Raw genomic sequence first — 26362 nt, forward strand, 5'->3', positions numbered from 1 at the left:
CTAATAAAAAAAACAAACACACACAAAAAAGGAAAAAAGCACACCCTCAAAAGCAACTAGCCCATAACTCAGACATGAAATGGGGGGTGGGACAGGCCAGACAGCTAGCCTGCTAGCCTGCTACAGGAAGAATGGATAAAGATGTATTTTCCTGACTTATACCTATTCATCCCAGATCAATCTTGACATTTTGATTAAAAAAAAAATCAAGGCAGTTTTTAAAGCATAGTCTACATTTGATTTCATCTTCTTTATCCCATCTTCTTTTCTTGCTTTTAGGGTCTTCAATGCAGGAGACATGAGTTTTCTGCATTCTTTGCAGAATCACCTATATTCTAGAGCTGAAGCTAGCCTTCATAAATCAAGCTTTTGTATTCATAATGGGAAGAATGGATATCATATCTTGGGGAACACAATATATGTATACTTGTCTTATAGGTAAATATCAAAAACATACAGTTTGCATAGCTCGCAATACACACATAATTCATAGGTTGCGTGTGTAATGCACATTATGCAAATATTGTAATATTCATTTTAAAAGCATCATATGCATAGTTTGTATAGTGCAAGTTAAGCAAATGTTGTAGTTTGCATAACACCTGGTAAAATCCATTTGCCATCTGCTTGCATATATTTACCAATATTTAGTGACTAAGCCCTATTGTTTGAAAGAGGACTGGCCATTACAGATCCTTGAACCTTCAAAATTGCATTATATCATGGATAAACTCAAATGGCTAGGGTCATGCAGCAATAAGAAAACATTTTTACCAATTGCACTTTAAAGTGTTCTGTTTTGTTCTGAATGACTGACTTTCTGACATTTATAGCTTTTCACAGTAAACATAACAAGTAGATTGCCTTAAAACGACTGCTTTCACAATGCTATTTCTCAACATTTCCACATTTATCGTACTAAGGCTAACCCATTTGTTTTAATCCTTATCAACTTTTCTGTAGTTGAAAGACAATTTGTCATCAGCTTGAGTTTATTTTTCTCTAGGACAACCTTGTCGCATTCAACTTGAAAAGTACATGTTTTTCCTATTGCAACATTTTTTTCTCTGCTTTGAAAAAACGGCTTTATATTTTGATTTACTCCGCAAGAATTATGGATGTTTTCCACCAGGAAATAGTGCTGGAGTGGGATTTTTACAGAAATTACTACATTATTAATAATTCAAGTGGGGAAGAGATGATCTAGGAAATCTCAACTCAGAAGAGTTTACAAGAGCGAGCACAGAATGGAGTGAGGAAAAAGCAACAGGTGGTGTCTTTCTAAAGGGACCGAGCACCTGTACATTAAAGGGAGTTGTAACATTCAAAAATAAAAAATTGCCTGAAATACACACACACACACACACCGGGGTTGGACAAAATAATGGAAACGCCTAACATTTTGGCATCATAATCTTTGAACATGTTTTAGGCAATCAAAACTTGACATATGTTATTTTTTTTGGGGGGGGGGTTATTATTTTTGTTATTTGATATGTTTAATTCAAAATTGTTTTTTACAGTTATTATTTAAAACAAAGTTGGTTATAATTTATAAAAATGGCAGATCTCTCAGACTATTAAAGAGGCCAAATTGTTGGTGCTCGTATGGCAGGCGCTACTGTAACAGAAACTGCTTGGCATTTCAATAGGTACTGTCTCAAAAGTAATGCCTGCCATATGAAAGAGAATGAAAAACGTACTAAACTAAGCACAGTTGTGGCCGAAAGTCAAAGTTGTCTGAGAGAGACCGGCTGACTCTAAATCGAATTGTTAGAAAAACTCGCAAAACCACGGCTCCTATGGAGTTGAATGAACACCTACATAACCCAATTTCCACAAAAACTCTTCGTCGGGAGCTGCACAAATCTAAATTCCACGGAAGAACCGCAATTCGAAAACCTCTGCTCTCAAAGACAAATGTTTCAAAGCGGTTAGAGTGGTTTAGAAACCACCAGAATTGGTCCCTCGAGAAGTGGAAAAATTTGATTTTCTCTGACGAATCATTGTTTACCTTATTTCCGACCTCCGGCCGAGAGTACGTTTGGAGACAGCCGAAAGAAGCATTTCATCCAGACTGCCTTCTCCCAACCGTAAAACATGGCAGGGGTTATGTGATGATCTGGGGTGCTATTTCTTGGAAATCCACCAGGCCAATGATTTCCCTTCATGGAAAAATTAACAGCCCAGGCTATTTAGGAATTCTGGCCGACCAAGTTCATCATATGGTTCAAGAACTGTTACCGGAGGGGAATGCCATCTTTCAAGATTATAATGCCCCAATCCATACAGCTAGAATTGTTAAAGAATAGCACAATCTACATTCTAATGAAGTTGAGCATCTCATCTGGCCACCACAATCCCCAGAAATCAGCATCATTCAGCATTTTGGTCGTTATTAGAGATTCAAGTAAGAAGTCTATTTCCGCCGCCATGGCGGAGGGTGTTTTAACTGAAGAATGGGATAAAAATTTGTATGAATCAATACCTCTTTTGTTGATTTTTAAGGAGTTTATGTGTGTAAAATATATATATCTAAAATAGGTCCCGAAATGTAGCCTCATTTTTTTTATTTCTATTTTTTTTTACCCGGTCTGAGTGCCTTGCTGAACTGTACCAAACTGTGTAGTGCCAACAGGATTAAGCTGACCACTAACGATACAATCTTTTTCATCCAATCTTACCATTTCTATGTAGTATAAGGTAACTGCCTAAATTATGCATTCTATATATTAACTCAGTTTACCCTTATACTACATAGATTTGGTAGAATTGGATGGAAAAGATTGTATCATTAGTGGCCACCTTAGCCCTATCAATCCCTGCCATGCATTGAGGAGGACCACGAGTCTGAATCTGGCTGTCTGCATGTTCGGTTGATCTGGCTTTGTCAATATGGATACACATACATCAATAAACTACATCTCCTGCCATGCAGCGGACTATATCTCCCAGCATGCATTACAGTGGCTGGGAGTCTGCAACACCGCTGGATGCTTGAAGCTGCAGTCTCTGCTGTCGCTCCTTGGGGAAGATGGCACACCCCTATCATGGTAGCCAAGTAATGCCTACCACCACCACCCCTCCAACGGCACACTCTATCTCAGACCTCCCGTATGCGGAGATTAATTTTATACTTTTAAGTATACAGGTGCTTGGGTCCCTTTAAAGTGCACCTGAGATGGGGGGGATTTAAAAAACAAAAACATTTTTATCGCACTTTTCTCCTGGTAGACTCAAAGCGTCAGAGCTGTAGCCACTAGGATGCGCTCTATAGGCAGTAGCAGTGTACTGGCTTACTGAAACAGATTACGTTTTATGTGTGTAATTTACATTTAAGAAAAATATAACAAATACTTGTGAGCAAAAGAGTAAAGGCTAGTTTGACACTGGGGCATTGCATTAGAACGTGCACATAACCCAGCCAAAAACAACATTTGCGGTAGCATGAAATGTAATGCATGTAAAGAAGCAACTGACCAATGTGCACCTTGAATGACGTGTCAATGTGTGATTTTAGCAACGCACTGTATGTTCTGCATCGTAACAACAGAATCTGTCACATCTCAGTACAACTGATGTAGTGTGAATTGCTCATGGACTTTGAATGGCAGCATTTTACAGTGCACTAAAGACAATATATTGTTTGCATACAGAGTCAATGAAGTCATATACTGCTTGGAAAATGTTACTTTAGGGATGCAGGTATTGGCAACATTGGATGAACATGGTTAAAGTACACCTGAGCTGAGAGGGATATGGTGGCTGGCATCCTTTTAAACAATACCAGCTGCCTGGCTATCCTGCTGATCTTTGGCTGCAGTAGTGTCTGAATCGTACACATGAAACAAGCAAGCAGGGAATTCAGTCAGACTTGCATGAAAGCACCTGGTCTGCATGCATGTTCAGGGCTTATGGCAAAAATTATTAATGTGGCCGCTAATGGTACAATCCCCGGGCAATTGATTGTTTCTCATAACCATGGTAATCAATTGGAAACGATCGGTCATACTCATTAACAGATGAATTCCCGCTAACCAATCCAATGAGTTCAGGTGTCCTTAAAAGGAAAGACACAGTTGTTTAACTATACAAAGACACCTATTTTCTAACTGTTAAATTACTGAAAAAAATCAAGGCCATAATAATTCAAAACTGGGGACAACATTTTTCTTTATTGCCCAAATCAGGTGCACCTTTGATGGTATCTCCATGTAGCTGTATGGCTACAGCAATAAACTTTACAGCTTAGAACGTGTCACTCACTTGAAGAAATAATTGAGCTCATCATAATCAAATGCAATATAAATTACAGACCACAGAGCTACAAATAATGTTATCCGGGAGACTGCAGCGATCACAGCGGGATGCATGCTGGTCTAATAGCTGTGCAGGTCACTTGATGCTTACAGTGTGATGTAGAATTTTTAAGCTTTTATGGCGTAATTCATTCAGTCACCTCCGTTCAATTGCTCAGCAACTGCACAACTTGTGAATCATATTAAACTGCTGCTGTCAAGTCATATTTCATTACATTTAATCTTGTATATTTGTTTTCGACTATTACTGGAATATATGTTTAGAGCACAAGCACAGATGAGATTACAATTGTCAGTCTCATTTTTCAGCTGTGAGAGATGTATCAATCAGAGTAACTTAGATTCAGTTCATTGTTTACCAACTTGGCTAGCAGGATCGCTGTAATTTCCACCATGCATAATGGAGAAGTTCTCTAATTTATAACTGTATTTACTACCTGTGAACGCTTGACCTCTATTACATATACAGGCCAGTGTATTCTCTCTGCAATGGTCTAAAACTCAGTTTTACCAAACATTCTACAGCCAGGGGCTTAACTAGAAATCACTGGGTCCCCCTGCGACATTTTGGATGGGGCCCCCTCCCCCATCGCTTTCTGCACAGGTAAGCTGAGAACCAAAGTTATTCAATTGGCTAATGCACACTTGAATGTGTTTTTCCCATGCAGATAGATAAAAATAGATGGCAGTGAAGCACTGCATGCATTTTCTCTATCAATTCTATTTATATTCTTCTGTGATAAAACATGCATGTTTTCACTCATACAGACACAAATGGTTGTGCAAAAAACGCATACAGAAAACGGACAGATGAGAGTGCTCCCAGCCTCAGCTTCTTATTACACTCACTCTGTCCATCTCTGATGGAGCAGAACTGCCTCTGCAGAGTTCTCCCACATCACTACAATAAAGAGCACTTTAGGAGCGGTAGAGAGGTTGGGGGCAAACCTAGCTCTGCAGATTTTTCTAGCAGCATCACTACAGCACACAGGAATGGGGAAGGAGAGGCTGGGGGAGGGCAGTGTACACAAGAGCCTGCTGCATACTGAATAGGGACTGTCTACAAATCTTTGGCTACAAAACTTTGTATGATTTCTTATCAGTGGCTAAGCAGATGAAGTCATTAGAACAATTGTGTAGAGAGCAGAAAGTTTTTCTCTCCGTGCCATTAGTTGTCAGTCTCCCAGATAAGGGGAAAAGAAACATCTCACCCTATGGGGCCCCCTGAGGCTTCTGGGCTTTCCTGAGGCTGCATCCCTTGCAGGGTATATTGTTACGCCCCTGTCTACAGCTGAAAATTGATTGGTTGATTTGGTCAGCTGCATCACTATACTTTAGCCATGATGAGAAAATGAAGTGTAAGGTAGGGGACACACTGGTCTTTCAGTTTTCTGCACGTGTCTTTCTGCATGAATTTTCTAAACACCATGGGCTTGATTCACTAAGACAAATAGCATGCCTTATCAAAGTTAACACGCCTTATCAGAGTAGCATAGTGAGCACTACAAACTTATGCCTGCTCATTGGCAATGACGAGAGCTCCACTCATCCTGCCCTGAGCCCCTGCGGGTTTGTATGCTACTCTGATAAGGCATGTTAACTTTGATAAGGCTACCGACTACTCTTGCCTGCCTCGACCTTAGCCTGGATACCGACTACTCTTGACTGCCATCTGCTTAAAGGGATACTGTAGGGGGGTCGGGGGAAAATGAGTTAAAGTTACCTGGTGCTTCTAATGGTCCCCCACAGACATCCTGTGCCCATGCAGCCACTCCCCAATGCTCTGGCCCCGCCTCTGGTTCACTTCTGGAATTTCAGACTTTAAAGACGTTGCCGTGTCCTAACTGCAGCTGATGTCACCAGGAAGGTACTGCGCCTGCCCAGTATGGTCTGTGCATGCGCTGTACATTCCTGGTGACATCAGGGGGAGCGAGGACACGGCAACGCAAGCGCAGTGGTTTTCAGACTTTAAAGTCTGAAATTCCAGAAGTGAGCCAGAGGCGGGGCCGGAGCATCGGTGAGTGGCTGCGCGGGCACAGGATGTCTGCGGGGGACCATTAGAAGCCCCAGGTAAGTTCAACTCATTTTCCCCCGACCCTCTACAGTATCCTTTTAAACACCAATCTCTGCGGTCATTGGCTGGGCCTGAAATTCCACATTGAGGTGTCTTGTTCTCCCGACCACTAGCTGGAGCTATCCCAGGGGTGACCTGGTGGGCACCAGGCAGCTAAGTCCATCGTTGCTCATGGGAGGTGTGGTGAACACCTGTGGTCACTTAGACTCCACGCCTGGGCAACACTCCTTCTGCCAGTGGAAGGGTCAACATCCACCTGAATATAACAGAATCCCTGACTAGTTTTTATTGCTGTGACATTGCTTACTTTGGTAGGAGTTTACTGGCACTTATAAACTTGAAATATCAGGAACTTGCTTTTATACCCACTTAGTTCTTCATTTCACTTACTCATTCTGCGTTGACATTCAAATAATACTTCTTAGAATATCCTTGGACTTGCATTATTCACATCTAAAATCGCAAACGCCAACGCCAGTGTTTTGCGATTTTGTGCGCAATTATTTTTAGCGCCTCCCGGCAGTTACCTGCGCGTTGCGTTTTTTTGTAAAGCGCTTTTCTAAGCGTTTTTGCAGAGCGATTTGTTTTTTTCACTTTCTGATGCAAGTCAGGAAGTGAACGCTTTGACCCACAAAAGAATAAATACAATGGGCTTGATTCACAAAGCCGTGCTAACGCAAAGCACGACCGTGCTATGCATTTAGCACACAATGTGATGCGCATGAAGGTTTACACGCGTAAAGCTTTACGTGCGTGCACTACAGAATGTGTTCGCGCGGTAATGCGCGCACTTTGCCGCATTTGCATGCACACGTAAATCTTTACAAGGTGTGAACCTTCACGGGCATCACATTGGGTGCTAATTGCATAGCACGATCGTGCTAAGCGTTAGCACGGCTTTGTGAATCAAGCCCAATGTATTTATTCTTAAAAGCGCTGGGGAAATCACTATGCAATTTCCCTATACCTTCCATTGAGGAAAATTGCCCCAAAAATGGTACAGGCAGCACTTTGGTTAGCGGATCGTAATTGAACCGCTCAGATGTAAACGCTCTCATAGGGAATCATTGCACAAGTGCTTTTAGGGCAATTTTCAAAATCACAGGCGCTTATAAAATCCCGAAAGCTCCCTTAGTGTGAACAAGCCCTTACTGCATCTATTTGTTATCTTTTATTCTATTAAAAGCATAGCATTTAGCATTAAACATTAAAAAATAGGCTTCCATTTAACCACTTAAGGACCGGGGCTGTTCTCTCTGATCTGTGCTGCGTGGGCTCTCCAGTCCGCAGCACAGATCGTGTGCAAGGCAGGGCGATCAGAATCAGACTCCCCCTCCCCCTTTTTTCCCCACTAGGGGGATGACCTGCTGGGGGGGTCTAATCGCCGCCGCTCCGTGTGGCCTCCCTCTCCTTCCCTCTCCTTTCCTCCCTACCGTTCTCTCCCCGGGCGGCACAGGACGGCGATGCGTCCTGCGCCGCCTCTGATGGGCTTCAGCCTATCACACGCCGGCGATCCCCGGCCAATCAGAGGCCGGGAACCGCCGATCTCCTTTATGGTGCTGTTACGCAGCAGCGCCGTATTGATGTAAACAGCGGGGATTTCTTCCCCGCATGTTTACAATTAGCCTGCGAGCCGCGATCGGAGGCTTGCAGGCTATTCACGGAGACACCCTCCACACCCTCCGTGAACTGACATGGAACGTTTTCATATAAAACCACAAACGACCAGCTGCCGTTAGCTGGTCGTAAAGTGGTTAAATAAAGTGTGAACATGGCAAATAAAAAAACAAAGAGATGAGAGATGGGGAACAAACAGTTGTGGTTATGCATTCTAGTGACTGATGAGATATTGTTCTCATGGAGACCAAATATGATTAGCGATCACTTTATTTCTTTACCACTTAGCATAATTTGAATTGGGTAATACACCCTTACAATTGGCTTACAATGTACAAAAAGTAAACATTTTGAACAAGCATCCTCTATTAAATTATTAATAAAACACAATTAAATTAGCATTTATAGTCAATGTCCTTTATTTAAAAGTGTAGGTCAATGATGTTCCATTAATGAAAGTAATAATAATAGTTAATTGTTGTCAGCCTAAGGAAAATTGTGCTGTGTCATAATGGTGGAAGATACCACATATTAACAACCAATAGGCTTGATTAATCAAGCTGCACTACTAAAGCAGTGCAACTTAATGAGAGGAGCGCAAACAACGCAAGCTATGCTGCAGTAGTGCAATGTAGCATGCGCTGGTATCTTACGTTCACTCCTCGTATCGAACGCCTGCACCACTTGTCCTGCCCTGAGCCCCGTCCGGTCCAGTGGCATTCTAGGACCTGATCACCACACGTTGATTGGCGCAATCAGCTGCATGTCAAGCGCCAATATCGGCAAACCTGCTTCCCCCACCTTACCTTCTGTGACTTTTACTTAATACGTTTAATTTTGATTTTTGAGTTTATTTAATACAAATCTTATACTGATAATCACCAGCACAATGATCATGGGATATGCAGTACTAAATTGGCAATATTATACTTTTGTTCTGTAGGCTCTCTGCTTTCATCAAAAATGTGATAAATTGACTTGGCCATTTGAGGTAAAAAATGGGAGTGAGAACTTTTGATGCAAAAGGCTTAAAGGACAACTGTAATAAGAGAGAGATATGGAGGCTGCCATATTTATTTCTTTTTAAACAATCCCAGTTGCCTGGCAGCCCTGCTGGTCTATTTGGCTGTGGTAGTGTCTGAATCACACCAGAAACAAGCATTCAAATAATCTTGTCAGATTTCACAATAAACACCTGTTATGCTGTATGCTTGTTCAGGGTCTATAGCTAAAAGTTTTAGAGGCAAAGGATCAGCAGGATAGACAGGCAACTGGTATTGCTTAAAAGGAAATAAATGTGGCAGTCTCCATATCCCTTTTGTTACAGTTGTCCTTTAAATGTGTTAGTTACCATAGGTTAACAATCGTACCTTCACAGTAGGCATTATCTTCTCTAAGGGCCCGGAAACCATCTCGGCAAATGCAGACACCTTTATCATCTAGATTTTTGCAGACTGAGTATTCCACGCAGTTATGTCCTTCTGAGCAGAAGTCATAACCTACAAATAAAACATTTTGGTTACAGAATGTCGTAAACCTTTCTAAAGCAGTCAAAAGTCAGTAGAAATTGGAGTCTTTAGTATGGAATAGAGGGATAGCATACCTTTTAAATTAAGTAGAACACATTCACATGTAAAAATGCCCTAAAGCACCACAAAAATTGAAAAGTATTAGAGACACAGGATCAGCAGGAGTCAGGCAACTGGTATTATTTTAAAAGGAAAAATCCTTATCCTTCTCAGTTTAGGTTACCTTTAAATGGGGGGTTCTCAGTATTTCCTTTATTATTTACAAAACACACCCTGGAAAAGAGACATACAAAGATGGTGGCCCAACAGCGTACGTTAAAAAGGGGCGCTGGGAAAAAAGGGCGCCGGGTTTTTAACGATAAGCATGGATAACGTTTAAAAATGTATTGTACTGTATTTCGTTTAAAATTAATGTTTTTTAAAGTTATAAATCATTAAATAATGTGCATTAAATCGGCAATTGTAAAAATGTTAATCTTTCGTTTAAATACTGAAACGTATAATAATGTTAAAAAAAAATAATTACTAAGTAACCCTCCCTGTACCTACCCCTAACCCCTAGACCCCCCTGTTGATGCCTAAACCTAAGACCCCCCCTGTTGGTGCCTAAGTAACCCTCCCTGTACCTACCCCTAACCCCTAGACCCCCCTGTTAGTGCCTAAACCTAAGACCCCCCTGTTGGTGCCTAAACCTAAGACCCCCCTGTTGGTGCCTAAACCTAAGACCCCCCTGTTGGTGCCTAAACCTAAGACCCCCCTTTTGGTGCCTAAACCTAAGACCCCCTGTTGGTGCCTAAACCTAAGACCCCCCCTGTTGGTGCCTAAACCTAAGACCCCCCTGTTGGTGCCTAAACCTAAGACCCCCCTGTTGGTTTTTTCGTTTAAAAATAATGTAAAAAAAAAAATGTACTGTTTTTCGTTTAAAAATAATGTTTGAAAAAAAATATTGTACTGTTTTTCGTTTAAAAATAATATTTAAAAATGTATAAATCATTAAATAATGTGTAATCATGTGAAGCAGTAATAAAACATTAAGTCTCCGGGCGCCGCTTTTAAAACGTTATTTTTCACCGGCGCCCTTTTTTCCTATCGGGCGCCCATTAAACGATATTTATTATAGGAGTGAATGGCGGCGCCCGATTTGTCCACTAGCCTCAGGCGCCCGAATTTACTGTTTCCGGCCCAACAACCTACTCATTTACATGCTATTTTGGCACTTGGACTAAGACTGCTGTTCAGCAACCCCGAGAACCCCAATAAGGAGGTGGACTAGTCCAACCAGTTAGATTTGTACTACCTACTGTAAGGGACAGCAACATAGGAAAAAAATAAATTTATTGTGCCTTTTCCTGTAGGACAAATGTACATCTTGTATAGATTTATTTTAAATGTTACAATTTTTAGACATTGTGGTCCTTTAAGTTAGGTCATCAATGTAGCAGAGATAATCTGTATTCGGTTATCAGCTATGTATGGATTTTCTTATTCACTATCCATTACTTTTCAGTAGAACTGTTAGCAAGAGAGAGAGAAAAATAGATGGATGCTCACTTAACAATTAGTACATATCCATCAATGCAGGAATTAAACTTATGTAAGCTTGAGGCTTTAACAAGGAAATTTTAGTTTTGGCCCTCAGTCTGTCACCTCTTCTACTTCACAGATAGGTGAAGTATGCCCCTTCTGTACGTTATTCCACACTTTCCCTGTAGAACCTTGAGGGTCATGTGACCCCCTCTCTGTTTCCCCCCTAGTGGCCCACCATACACACTCAAGCGCTGGATCATAGCTGTCCTGACTCGGGCCTGCTAGGTTATCTACCCTCCACTGACAAATAATTGAAGGAGGTTGAGCGACACCTTCGCTCAATTCAACACTAGATAACCATAAAATCCTTACAATAGTCTCTAATACTGTCACTCTCCTGATATCATGGTTAATTATTTTTACTGTACTACCCCAACTGGTAATGAAATAACATATTTCCACAGTGATATTACTATATAATGTGACTAATGACAATAAATAGATACTGACTAGCGTTCCGCAATGTTCTGTGTGATGGATTCTGGTTATGAGAGGATTTGTATCAGATTAGTGCTGCTGTACAATTTTTTCCCCACATAACCATAAAAGCAAAAAAGGAAACACTGTCAGCAATACAGATTAATAATTTGGCTGCTGAGCACTTTAAAATATTCAGACTGCAACAGCCAAATCCGTAATAAAATATGGGCAGGTACGCATATAGACAGATAGTACTGAATTATGCATGAATTACTTAATAGAACAGTACTGAAAAATAAAGCATATCAGTGGTGCACAGCTTTATGTAGCATATTAGCTTTTTACCTCTGGTAGTTGTTGGTGTTAGTAAAGTGGGAATACTTGACATTAGTTAATATACTGTATTTCTTTAATCTGCTTAGTACCAAATGGCACGTCCTTATCTTACACCCTGTGATGACTGAGTGGCTCACAGCAATCCCAGTAAGGGGCAAGGGAATAGTTAGAGGAACTCTGCACTCATTAGCCATAGAAAAGGTGCTATTCTGATAGTTCTTGTATCATGTTAGAGAATCCTCGCCCCTTTATTACTGTATACTCAGCTTAGTAAGAAAGCATCCAAAAATCCTTTGCCCATTAGTGAACACAGTGTGGAAGAGCTTGTTGTCTACCACACTGCCCTCCACACTTCTAAAAACATGGGTTGATCATAATTAAAGGAAACATAAAGCAAATTGTGCTGCCCCATGATATACTTACCCAGGGCTTCCTCCAGCCCCTTGTAGCTAACATGTCCCACGCAGCATCTCCACCCCCAGCTGCCGACCCGGGGTTCCCACTGGTGCAGAGGCCGACCTCCTCTACTGCGCCTGTGAGAGCGTCGCTGTCAATCTATTCCACGTTGTCCACAGTGTACTGCGCAGACTCAGTAGTTCTGCACCTGCGCAGTACACCTTGGACTTGATTGACAGCGGCGCTTTACGCTGTCGCAGTAAGGACGACCTCGAGATCAGCCTCTGCTCCGGCAGGAACCCCGGGCCGGCAGCTGTGAGCGGAGATCTTGCGTGGGACATGTCGGCTTCAAGGGGCTGAAGGAAGCCCCGGGTAAGTATATCATGGGGCAGCACAATTTGCTTTATATTTCCTTTAAAGCTGAGACAGACTATCATGCTCACCAAGTCTCTCCCTCCTGACCACTAGCATCTATGCCTGACGGACACAGGCTAATATAACTCTAGGGACCCAATGTGCCATTTTTTATAGTTTGATCACTGTCAACAAAAGGAAAAAAAAACAGGCTGATCTTCATTAATTTGGCCTGACCTAAGCACATTTTGCCTGTGCAATATCAGTTAGTCACTGAAGAAAAATAACATAAAGTGCTCCAAATGGAATATATAAGCCTACCTCTATCTATGCAGTCTAAGTACCATTCCTCAGATATTTCCACTTCCTCCCTGTAGACTTTCTGCCAGTGTACAGACAGGAAATGGGAATATCCAAGGAATGAGACAGAGAAAGTAAAGAAGTGTAGCTAATCATGCTTCTGAACATTTTACAAATGCATTTAATTAAAAAAAAAAAAAAAAGACATCCAGAGATCATGTTAACATTAAGTGCAGTAATACTGGCATCTACAGCTAAAACTTTTATTTTGGTTTTGTTTAAAATAAAAAATAATTAGAATCTCTTTTAGACTTTTATTGCTGTTTGCTGTTCTGCTTGTCATAAAAACAGGAAAGGGTAAAAGCAGAGACACAGACAGAAGAAACAAAAACTTTCTGTAAAGAGAGAAAGGCAATTGGGCTATCACAGAGTTAGGGCCTGTTTCCACTACACGCAGATTCTGCATGCAGAAAACTGACTCCAATGAATGCCTATGGGCCTGTTTCCACTGAACGCGATTTTTCTGATGCAGATTTCCCATAGGCATTTATTGGAGTCAGTTTTCTCCATGCAGAATCTGCGTGTAGTGGAAACAGGCCCTTAGGAAATGAATGGCACTCTCCCTAGTGGGGATACGGATGTAGGAAAAACCTGACACAGGTTCCTGACTGGAGAAAATCTTTAACCACTTGCCGACCGCGCACTCATAACGTGCGTCGGCAAAGTGGCAGCTGCAGGACCAGCGATGCACATCTGCGTCACCGGCTGCAGGCTAATTAATCAGGAAACAGATGCTCGCTCGCGCGAGCGGCTGCTTCCTGTCAATTCACGGCGGGCGGCTCCGTGAATAGCCTGCGGGCCGCCGATCGTGGCTCGCAGGCTAAATGTAAACACAAGCGGAAATAATCCGCTTTGTTTACATTTGTACAACGCTGCTAACAGTAGCAGCGTTGTACCAGATCAGCGATCCCTGGCCAATCAGCGGCCGAGGATCGCTGTCACATGACAGGCAGGAGCCTGTTAGAGGCTGCACAGGACAGATCCGTTCCTGTGCAGCCTCCGGTCTCCGGGGAAGGGAGGGAGGAGAGGGAGAGGGGGAATCCTGCGGTGGAGGGGGCTTTGAGGTGCCCCCCCCCGCCAACCACACGCAGGCAGGAGCGATTAGACCCCCCCAGCACATCATCCCCCTAGTGGGGGAAAAAGGGGGGCGATCTGGTCGCTCTGCCTGGTGTTTGATCTGTGCTGGAGGCTGTAGAGCCCACCCAGCACAGATCTCAGTAATCAGCGCTGGTCCTTAAGGGGGGGGTAAAGGCTGGGTCATTAAGTGGTGAACTGCTGTAAAAACTCTTTAAAATCACCTCACAATGGTTTACATTCTTCTCTTGTCCCCCTTACCTTACTTTAGCAGTCTCAACATACCTTTGCAAACTTTACAGCAGCTGTTCTGTAATTCTATTTGCTGTGATTGTGGACAATTCAAGGGTAAACACTCTGGGGACTCTATTCGCTGCATTTTATTGTTCTGTGAAAATATAAAATAAAAAAGATAAAGTTCACATTTTATCCATTCAATTAATCACACCATCGCATTCTCAATGGACCTTATATACAAAAACATTATCAACATTATAAACACATATATAAATATTTGAATTAATAAAAAGAAGACAACCAGCTTTTGGTTCAATTTAGATAAGCCTATGTAGGTCAATTCACAAACAATGGGAGCGATATTATATATCCTCACTTCTCCTTTTGAACCACCTTGGTATTACTGTAGACTTAAAAATAAGAGTCATTTCACAAATGTCTTCTGCAAGGTGGATTAAAATAACAATAATTTGTGAGGTGACTGTAGAGCTGTTAAAGCAAAACTCAAGGTTTTGGATGCATTCAATGAAATACAATAGTCTTTATTATGAACTATTCTCCCTGAACCACTGTATGTAGAAAAAACAAAATATAGTAAAATGACATCTTGTGAATAGCAATGGTCAATGAGTAGCAAATAATTCCGCATTGATGTAAGATTATTTTTCATGCCAATGTATGCAGTTTGACAATTGACCAAATAATCAAATTAAACCAAGCTCCCAGAATGAGAGGACCAGATTCTCTGGATCAATCTTTGATGCTTGGAAACATTGAGGGCAAAAGAAGAAGATGATGTAAGAGGCTAAGATGGATAGACAGCATATATGAAGCTTTGACCATGCCTATGTAACAGCTGAAAGACACAGTGACTTACAGCCAATCAAAAGTACTGTATATATAGTCACAAAGAGTCAGAGTCGACTAAATAATTAAAGAGGAGGCAGAGGCATTTGATTGGCCCAATTTTTAATTACATACATTTGCATTCAAAATTTGCATAATACTGCCTCAAATTGGAATTATTTGCATCTCACTGACCCTCTTTTTCAGTGAGGGCTAAATAAAAAAAAGTTTAACAATGCGATCTTTCAGATAAGTAGTCCCCTTCTTTAGGTATATTTACAGATGTAAACTGAATATTTTCTTCCAAGTTACTGTATACAAAAAAAAATGCAAGTAAACAGAACAAATGCAAACAAGCTGATGACAAATGTACTGCCTACTACTTAAATTATCTCATGAAAATGAGTACACCTCTCACATTTTTGTAAATATTTTATTATATCTTTTCATGGGACGACACAGACGATATGACACATTGAAACAAAGTAAAGTAGTCACTGTACAGCTTGTATGTGTAAATGTGTTGTCCCACACAATAACTCAACAAACAGCCATTAATATCTAAACCAGTGACAGCAAAAGTGAGTGCACCTCAAAGTGTCCATGTTTTGTGTGCCCACCATTACTGCCATAACTCTCAACTTAAGGTGTGTACTTTCCCCTCTCCCATGAAAATGTACTGTAGCAGTGTGTTATTTTTTCACTCCCCCTCACAGATAAGCAAACCATGTATTGTGTCAACGTCTACCATATACACACACGGCAATCGCCTAATGTGCAGCTGTCTACCTTCCCTTCCCCCTTGCTAATACTGTTCATACATTATAAGTGAAACATTACTGCAGATGTGTTTCATTGATCACCAGTACTCATGGTAAATTACAGTTCAAATGACAGTTTAACCCCCCCCGAATCAGTCTAGTGTGGCTAGTGTGTTTTTTCCCGGCAGGTTATTTCTGCAGTGAAGCAGAATAACCTGCCGGGTCCTCTACTCTGCCTGCGCTCCATCTCTCCCACCACTGTGTGGCAGCATCTCTCCTTAGGCTCTCCATGTTATGTGACATCTGGAGCCTATGGCAAGAAGAGTCTGTCTGTAGTAGGAGATGCACAGTGTGCAAGCAGAAAAAGATCCCGCAGGTAATTCTGCTTTGCTGTGACTGGCTGCTCTGTGTAATGTGTGGGGGATAGGAGGATAGCACACTAGCTAGACCATATTGATGCTGAGGGGCGAGAGAAGGAAAGCTGAACTGTCCTTTAAACTGTAATTTAGTATGAATACTGCTGATTAATGAAACCATGTCTGCAGTAATGTTTGGAAAGAACTAGTGAACATTTCAAATTTATATCTGTGTTCCTATTAGTTTTGCTGCCATGGGCATGCACCAGAACAGGGTCATTATAGGCAGGCGGGTTTTTTTTTTTGCTTTCTGGTTTTGTGATGCGCTTATGGTATACTATGGTCTCCATTCCTTTTTCACTTGAACTGGGAGTTGATTTCAGACTTAAATTTGGTCCACCAGTCATTAAAACCTAGCGTTATAGCATGACTATTGCTACATAATTATTACTTATAGGTTTGTTTGTCCTTTTGTGTTGTTTTTGTTTTTTTGTTTTTTTTTAAGAATGGCCAATTGCTTGCAGTGGTAATCCAACAGATGTTGGCCCATATGCAATTAACCTTTTCTCCTTAGTTTTCTCCTGGGATATCATTTTTCATCTTCTATTTTAAATAACTTATCACCTAGGAGAAAACTCAGGAGAAAAAGTTAATTGCATATGTGCCATTAAGTGTTAAAGAGACACTGAAGCGAAAAAAAAAATGATGATATTATGATTTGTATGTGTAGTACAGCTAAGAAAAAAACCATTAAGATCAGATACATCAGTCTAATTGTTTCCAGTACAGGAAGAGTTGAGAAACTCCAGTTGTTATCTCTATGCAAAAAAGCTATTAAGCTCTCCGACTAACTTAGTGGTGGAGAGGGCTGTTATCTGACTTTTATTATCTCAACTGTAATTGAACTGTTTACTTTTCCTCTGCTAGAGGAGAGTTCATTAGTTCACAGACTGCTCTGAAAGACTCATTTTGAATGCTGAGTGTTGTGTAATCTGCACATATTATAGAATGATGCAATGTTAGAAAAAACACTATATACCTGAAAATAAAAATATGAGAATATTTTCTTTGCTGCTAATCTTCTAGTAATTATTCATAGTACACAACCAATTCATTATATCATATATTTTTTTTTCGCTTCAGTGTCTCTTTAAGTTATGCTAGGTTAATTTATGCTAATCTCTCCAGCAAGTTGAGCTAAACTTAAATGTATGTTTTTGTGCCCTGTCATCACTTTACACTGTTCCCTGCAACTTGGCAAAATCTATTCCATAGTAGAGATGAATGTGTAAACAAACAAACAAACAAACAAAAAAAAACTTTCTTAAAATAGAAGAACTACTAAAGAAGTAGTTTTAGTTATAATAGACTAAAAAAAAATATATACATTCAAATTCAGCCCACTGGACACAGATGGCAGCACAAATTGTTTTGGAGTTAATAATAAAGCAAAGCTGAACGGCACTAAAGCACTTACAATGAATATAGCTTGTGCAGGGAATGAAAAATGGGCACACAATTCATAACCAATCACGTTTCTAGGACTCCAATGATTAAAAGATCTTTACTGAAAAGAAACTTGCATTTCCATTAAAGTGTTTATCATTTTTGTAAAATTGTATGCAAATGAAACTGCATGTTATCATCCAAGCATATGAGTCCGCCAACTGGGACGTTCCACTGCCATTAAATAAACAAAATGAAAAAAAAAATCTGCTGGTAAAATGAACGTAATTTCAAATAAATGACTCCTCCATCTGTAGGCTTCTGCATTAGTGGATTTAAATCCAGATTCAGGGATTGTATTATAGTCATTTAGCAAGCGGCTTTCTTGTCTGAACTGTTTAAACCTGTACATTAGATGATGATGAAATGGTTTTATATTCTGTGTTCATGGGAGAAACCTTTGTTTAAAGAACAGAATTGTTCTGCTAGTTTCTCATGTGCGTCACGTTTTTCTTTTCTTAAAAGAAGGGAGCTTGAGCAAGAAACAAAAGCACAGAATGTATCCTCACTGGCTTTTACAATGGCAATTACTTCGACAGATGCTGTGTGGGAAAACCAAACAATGAAGTGATACACATCTATGGAAGTGGTATATTAATACCCAGCAAACTTACATTTTGTGCATACACACATTACTTACCCCATTATATACTGCATAGTAGTTTAAGAAGTATAAATTAATTCATGCATGAAATCATCAAAACATGAACCTCAGTATTTCTGCACTGTTGAATTAAATGCAATGGCAGCGCTACACTGGAGCACGGTAGGCCACTGCCACCCCCCCCCCCCCTCCTGGGAATCACTGCTATATAACACACATATAACTGCTTCCGGGCTTCAAGAGTATACACTGAACAGGATAGGGTCTGTAAAGCACTTTCCATGTCAGCCTGAGTCTATGTAGGGGTTAAGTAAACTCAGAGTCTTATGTATTTGCCATAAATACAACAATCCTTGCTAAATCCCTTGTAATTCATGTATTTGGATGACACTTATCTGTATATTTGCAAAAAAATCTCTCTACACTCTGATTGTATGTTCTAACATTGTCAGTCAACAAGAATAAAGTCGGAAGAAGGTTTACTAGCAGAAAGCTTACTGTTTTTCTTTTAAAATTAGCCAATAAATGGTATTAGCCTTATTCAAAACTTCCTGTCTGTAAAATACAAGCTCTAGTCTGCAGCAATGCTTAGCTCCTAAAATAAGGAATTTCACACACAGTATTTCCTACCCTTGTTTGTAGAGTCATCAGATACAAGCTGGGGGCTGAAATGATTTGTCTATGATCTGTCCACACAAGAGCAGCTTGCTAGCAGATAAGGATTAAAGCATGACAGCCAACTAGCCAAGTTCATTTGTAGGTAACTTTTATCCCATAATAGCACCATCATTTGGACAATCTGCTCTGCTCAAAAGTCTCGAGTTCTGTTTGTGATGTTTAGGTTTGTTTCCGATCATTGCTGAACTAGTTAGCCTTAATATTGAAGCTCATCATACAAACATCGATTTTGATCACCCAAATTGGCCTGCCAGCCAGCCATCATGCCCACTTTGTGCCCCCCAAAAATTTGAAGATGGAGCTGCCACCAATTACATAATCCACTGGTCTGACCATACAATACCAATTTTTGCTATGAATGGAACCTACTGTAAATGATATAACGCTCTGCACATAATGATGGACCGTTCCAACTTCTCTGTAGAAAAGGGAACTATGAATGTTTCCTTAAAGGCCATCTGAGGGGAAAAGCCTCATAGAACACAAATTCCTCAGAATGTGCACAGACTGGATGAATTCAGGGTACAATAAAATGTAAAGGATTGAGCAGAGATATGGCATGTCTCAGGTATACTCTGGGTTTACTTTATATCTACAGGCATTACTTGTGGGTTGGCTGAAAGCATTGAGCTCGCATGTATCTATAGTAGACATTTTAATTGTTACTTATATTGTTACTTGTACATGTCAGGTTTATGGATAACTTCCTGCACTAAGTTAGTTACAGTATATGCATTTAACTGTAGCCATGTAATCAAGAGATGTTATCATGTTTCACTGCTGTTCTGTATCACTGTGTGATGTATAGTGTAAGTGATATATGCTTTTTCTACTCCATTTCTCTGTATCGTTTACTTCGTCAATAAACTTCATGTGTTAATTAAAAAAAAAAAACTCAGGGAAACAGAGGCTCCATAGCAATCACTTACTGAGGTGGTGGTTTTCTTCAATGCGGCTCCAGCTTGTAATTCGGTCCGGTAAAAGCTGCAACCCAGAGGAAGTTGGTGACCTTTGAACTGGATCAAACAATAAGTCTACTCAGGCAGCAGAGCTGTCAATGGGGCCAATTTTTACTGACTTGATGTCATTTTAATGATTTCTTGAGCTATATTTTATTGAGGTGATACTATGGGAGAAGAGCGCTTTACAAATATTTCATTGTTGTTGCCTTCATCAAGGTGTTGACATGGAGTGTGGACAGAGTGGTGGAACTGCATTTGTAGCCAACTAGAACCAGTTCAAAGGTTGCCAACTTGCTCTTGGTTACAGCCTTTACCAGACCAAATTACAAGCTGAAGGAGTCCTACGCAAGAAAACTGTGCTACAGCAGTATGAGATTGCTAAGGGGCAGGATCCAATGATGGCCTCGATTTCCTCTGGGCTCTTCACCTCAGTTAGCCTTTAAATCACCAGGGACGGATCTAGACCAAGTTGCACCTGGGGCAAGGTCAGGTTTTGGCGCCTAAAGGTCAGGTTTTGGCGCCTAAAGATCAGGTTTTGGCGCCTTAACTGCCATTCCCCATCCAAATTTTGCCGCCTTTTTAAGAATTCAACAAACTGCGCCTGGGGCAATATACCCGCCTGCCCCCATAGATCCGTCCCTGTAAATCACCTACTCTTTTTGTAAAATTGATGTGGTATGTTTGGTCCTCTGACAGCTGCAACTTTTCATTGTAATTTATAAGTGAGCCAATAATTCACTGCATGCTAAAGGACTGATCTTTAGTTCTGAGAGGAGTACTGCACAGTGTGTTGCTTCTCATGTATTTAAGGCCCCAATTTCCATACCTCTACTTTCTGCACAAATGCTCCTCTTTAAAGGTGTGATGCACAGATAATACAAAAAATATATTACAGTTCTATGCATTTTTATTAGTAACTGTGATCGTCCACCTGTAAATGTACAATACTGCGCTTTTGCAAACGCTAACTTGTAGGCAAAATAATGATTTCAGCTGCAGCAAATGATCAAATCTGCAATTCTGTTTTCTAACTCCAATGCACAATGCAATATTGGTTCACTAGACAATACAAACTATTTGTAATCAAAATCTTATTGGAGTTATGGAAAGTGTGGTTATTGCTTATGGGCTATAAGTAGTGGATTTAAAAAATTGATGTATTTACTATATTTAATACAAAAAAAGAAGAGAATATTTTTAAAATCAGTAAAAAAAGTACAAATAAATCTAAAGAGCCAACTTTGCCAAATCACAGGACCAAATAAAAAAACAAAAAAACAAAAACAAATCCTAAATGAATGAATCATAATCACACGAGCAAATAATTGAATTAAGCACTTGATCTGATTATGAACATTTCTAATAAGAGAGAGACTGCTAGTACTTCCTTCTGTTCTACTTTATGCTAAAAACAATTGTCATTCAAGTACAGCGAAGCTGCTATCCATCTAGTCCTTGCATTAAGGGGAGGTGAATGGCAGCCTCCAGCTAAGTCTTCTTACATGTTTGTCTACTGCACAACCTGTTCTGATGGATCGCTAGAGTAACCTATGGGTAATACAGAATGCTTGAATATGCCCTATTACTTATTATGCTATTGCAAACGTGCGAAGCGGATATCTATGTTTTTTTTAAACTATAATAGTGTGTATAATATAATATATATATATATATATATATGTATATATATATATATACACATATACGCACACACACACTATATATATATATATATACACACACATATATATATATATATATATATATATATATATATATATATATATATATATATATATATATATACATACTTTTGCAGACCTGCTGAGAACGAAAAATCAGATTATATTTTTCAAAACCTATGTGTGAAGTTCTACGTAAATAGTTAACTGAAAAGCAACAGCAGCACGGAGTACAGAAATCAATGCCCTACATTGTGTGGTATCTTGTGCTTCTTCTGATTATTGTCTATTTATATTTAGTAGTATACTGTAGGTCCCTTACTCTATTAAGACTCCTGTACATATCAGACAGAGGTGCTAGTTCTTTATTTAGCTTGGCTTCTCTTCAGTATCTTGCCAGCTGAAAGGATCCTGTGCTGTAAAGAGTCCAGGCATTTGACTGACAGCCCTGCGGAGATTGTTGGATGTCAGTACATAGGCAGGTGATGCACGCTGAAGCCTCAGCAACCCTGAGAAGTGGTTTTATTGGAAGACACATACCGCTCCCATTTTTCAATGCATTTCTAAGCATCTTGGAGCATACCGGTAAATTCATCTATCTAGCATAGTTACCATTTTTTAATTGATAATCGAGGGCTTTACATTAAGATTTTGGAAAAAGCTTCCATGTGTTTTTCATATTCAAACATATCAGACTTTACTAATGTTATTTGTATAAATTTACAGTTTTTCCTGCAAAGGGGGTCCTTTCTATGTTACCAACATCTTGCAGCTGTCGTACAGCAAGTGAAAGGCATTACAGAGCCATGCCCACAAGAAATGTCATTACGGCAGCACTATATGTTGAAAATACACTTTGTGAAGAAAAAAATGGATATGAGAAAGGCATATCTACCATCTTGTAAGGTAAATGGTAACTTTGCCTCAACAAAGCCAAATGATAGCAGAAGCTTACCCTGCACTCAAAAAGCAGACACGCTCCAGAAGTAGAATAGGATGTTTGTCGTTCTCCTTCAAAATAGAGCTGGCCTTGATATACGCACACAGCTGTTGAAAGAGAAAAATACAATAAAGCTATGAATTATTTCCAATGTCAACACCATTTTCCTTACAATATAAAAATATACTCCACTCTACTACACTATCTGCATTTTACAACAAGAAAAGTCTTAATTATAATTCAATAAAATTAACATAATTATATTTATGGTACACATCACTACTTATAAAAAAATAAAATAGTGCATTTATATAAAACTAAAGGGAATTGACCATCTAAGTAGGTCAATGAGGGCTGGTGCACACCACAAGAGCTTTTCTGAGTGCTTTGAGATTTTAAAAGCTCCGGCTAATGTTATTCTATGTGTGTGTGCATACTGAAGCAATGTGATTTTGTAAAAATCCCCCACAGCATTGCCTTAACAAGAGCTTTTAAAATCTCTAGCATTTAAAAAGCTCTTGTGGTGTGCACCAGCCCTAAGATTTGCTTGCAAATGTAATGCCAATTGTGTGCAGATCAAAAAATGGGCCTATCAATTGCCCTTTCTGATGAACAAATGCACTTCCTGTTGATTCTGATTGGCCCAATTCCTGGTTGGATTAAATTTGCATGCTGTTTGGAATTATTTGCATCTCATTGATCATAACTACATTCAAGTAAAAAACAGGTTTTTTTTTTAATGTTATTTGTGTACAAGTTGATAAAGGATACCCGAAGTGACATGTGACATGATGAGGTAGACATGTGTATGTACAGTGCCTAGCACACAAATAACTATGCTGTGTTCCTTTCTTTCTTTCTCTGCCTGAAAGAGTTAAATTCAGGTATGTAAGCGACTGTCTCAGTCCTGACTCAGACAGAAAGTGACTACAGTGTGACCCTCACTGATAAAAAAATCCCCCTTTTTACTTCGTTCTTGCTCTCAGAAGCCATTTTCTGCTAGGAAAGAGTTTTATAGTTGGAATTTCTTATCAGTGAGGGTCACACTGTAGTCACTTCCTGTCTGAGTCAGGACTGAGTCAGCTACTTACATACCTGATATTTAACTCTTTCAGGCAGAGAAAGAATAAAATGAACACAGCATAGTTATTTGTGTGCTAGGCACTGTATATACACATGTCTATCTCATCATGTCACATGTCACTTCGGGTATCCTTTAAGGATATTCCAGAAGGAGATGATAATAATAACAACAGTAAGGCCTCTTTCACATTATATCCTGACAAATTTTCTATAGCAGTACACTGTGAAAAAGCTTTTTGATAAAATGCATATGTGAACTGAACCATAGGCTTGGTTCATACATAAAAAAAAGGTGGCCAGTCCTGACCTGTCCGTTTTTGACAGTTGGCATCAGTTTTGTATGCGTTTCTGTGGCTGTGCTCATACATAAAAGGTGTACATTTCCGGTCTGGTTCAGTCCTGTCAGTTTTGTATTAGTCTTCTATGATCGTGCTCACAAATAAAAGGTGAACATTTCTGGTCCAGTCAGGTAAAACTGATGCAAAACTGACATCACAGGACTGGACTGGACCGGAAATGTACAGATTTATATGTGAACCAAGCCACAGGAAACATGGACATTTCCTTAGTTGTTCTTTCAGTTAGACCTCTTTCTCACTGTACACTAAAAAACTGATAAGTTCTGTTGTTCAATAGCACTGCATTGTGAAAAAGCTTCAGTTTTTCAGTGTAAAGTGTCAAAGAGGCCTGGGAAACTTGGACATTACCTTGAACATCAGTTGTCAGTTATAACTGAAAGCAACGGATGGTCTTTAAGGGTCTTTTCACCCTAAATTAGTTGCTGTCAGTTATAACTGAATGGACAACTGGTGTGCAGCACAGGTGAAGGTAATGTCCATGTTTCCCATGGGTCAGTTCTCATATGTGTTTTAACTTTTTCACAATGCACGGCTATGGAACAACTGATCAGTTAAAACGCACCAATTACAGTATTTTCTTTTACTTTTCTCCCAGTTTGTTTTCAAATTATGTGGTCTCATCGGCTTGGGAAAATAAATGGGATGTTAGACATTTTTTGAAGATGTTCAGGGATCGGGTTTCTTGGACTGACTGACTTCACTTGAGCTTTATACTAGTGTGACTGGAAACTGGAAGTGACTTGCCAGACACAGAACTGGAACAAACTTAGATTGGGGACCTTTTTCATTTGGAAGTGTGATCACTAGTACGATCTCGCAACCTGCAGTTTCCACCCTCTGCGATAGCAGCATGAAGCTGTCAGGAACAAAGTATCATCACCGCGGTTCACAAAAACTAATCACGCTAATGGAAAGGAGGCACCGCAATTTATGTGCTGTTGCGATTGGCAGAACAGCTGAGATCTACTTTTTGAAGCAGATTGCAGCTAGTGAAAACCTAGCCTCTTAGAATACAGTAATCCTGTAACTACTGAATTAAGCTTCCACAGTACTGAGAACAAGTTTAGGGGCTGCTTCCCCATTAGGGATGAACATTCACCCTTATCACTTGCTGACATTCATTGCCCAGATTAGTGCTGTTTTAGTGCGGTGTCACTTCCTATACCTTCACTAGAAGGTATCATATACAATATGTAGTTCTCTCAAACAGACATCTACATTTTCACTTTCATTTTTATTAACAACAGGTCTATAGTTAAGCTAGAATTTCAGGGCTTCCACTGATGGCTTCTTTAGTAGCAGTTTGAAGATTGCTTTCATAAGTGCATTCAGGCAAGTCCACATTCCAAAGAGCTAGGAGTTATTTTTTTGTAAAGTTGGCCTGATAATGTCTATAAAAACGCATTTGAGGGCATCGGAAGTGAAAGGAATGTGGGGCTGCCATGCTCATTTTTTAATAAACCAGATGCTCAACTTCTGTGTTGATTAGTAATACTTTAAAGTACTGGCCCAGATTGAGTACACAGATCAGATGCTTTGACTCTGATTGTTCTCCATGAGCTGTATGCTTTTTGTTGGTGAGCAACAAAAAACAAAACAAAAGCTCAGCAGGACAGCCAGGCAACTGATATTGTTTATAAGGGAATAAAGAGCACAGCCTCCATATTCTTCTCAATTCAGATTCCCTGACCACAGGGATGCTCGGATGTGCCTCATCCACGAATTCGGAAATCCGCGTGGTTGCAAAAAAAAATCCGCATTCGGCCCCGCCGCATGCGGATTTTCGTCCGCGTCCACGCAACCACGCGGATTTTTTCCCGTGAATGGTGTAATCACGCGCGGATTCACGCCCGGAGGCGGATTTTCTTTTAACGTTAATAACAAAGCCCCCATACATGCTACAGTCCCCCAAATAGCATGGATTATCGAGGTGATAAGGGGCAACATAACTTCAACATAAAAAATTCCCCCCCAAAATTTTTTTCTAGAGAAAATGGATTTTAAAGTGAAATCAACACTTTAAATGGGGCTATTAATTGGTAATAAGTGGTTTTAAAAAGGGATATACGCGTTAAGCAGTCAAAGAGGTGAAGGCGAGTTCCAATGGCACTTGGCGGCGAAGGTACCGCTGGAGGAGGATGAGTGGCTGACGGCAAAAAGGCTCCAGAGAGGTTTTTGTAATTTTTTTTTTTTTTTTGCAGCAATTAGCAATGACATCGCAGCAGAGTTGTCAGTGGACACGGGCAGTGTGAACGCAGAGTGCAGTGGTGGTAGCGACTGAG

The 26362-nt window shown here is 40.1% G+C and overlaps 1 protein-coding gene across 2 annotated transcripts in view; it reads right to left on the minus strand.

Moving 5' to 3' along the window:
- The window catches only part of LOC137563722 (protein kinase C-binding protein NELL2), a 391218-nt gene that overhangs the window by 101668 nt on the left and 263188 nt on the right, over nucleotides 1-26362 (minus strand). For both annotated transcript variants that reach the window (XM_068276574.1, XM_068276575.1), the window contains 3 exons: nucleotides 22654-22745; nucleotides 14352-14454; nucleotides 9381-9509 (listed from right to left, as the gene is read on the minus strand). In XM_068276574.1, the coding sequence (XP_068132675.1) occupies nucleotides 9381-9509; nucleotides 14352-14454; nucleotides 22654-22745 (324 nt within the window). The remainder of the gene's footprint in view (nucleotides 1-9380; nucleotides 9510-14351; nucleotides 14455-22653; nucleotides 22746-26362) is intronic.

This window comes from Hyperolius riggenbachi, chromosome 3, assembly GCF_040937935.1.
Source record: "Hyperolius riggenbachi isolate aHypRig1 chromosome 3, aHypRig1.pri, whole genome shotgun sequence".
NCBI classification, from domain to species: Eukaryota; Metazoa; Chordata; class Amphibia; order Anura; family Hyperoliidae; genus Hyperolius; species Hyperolius riggenbachi.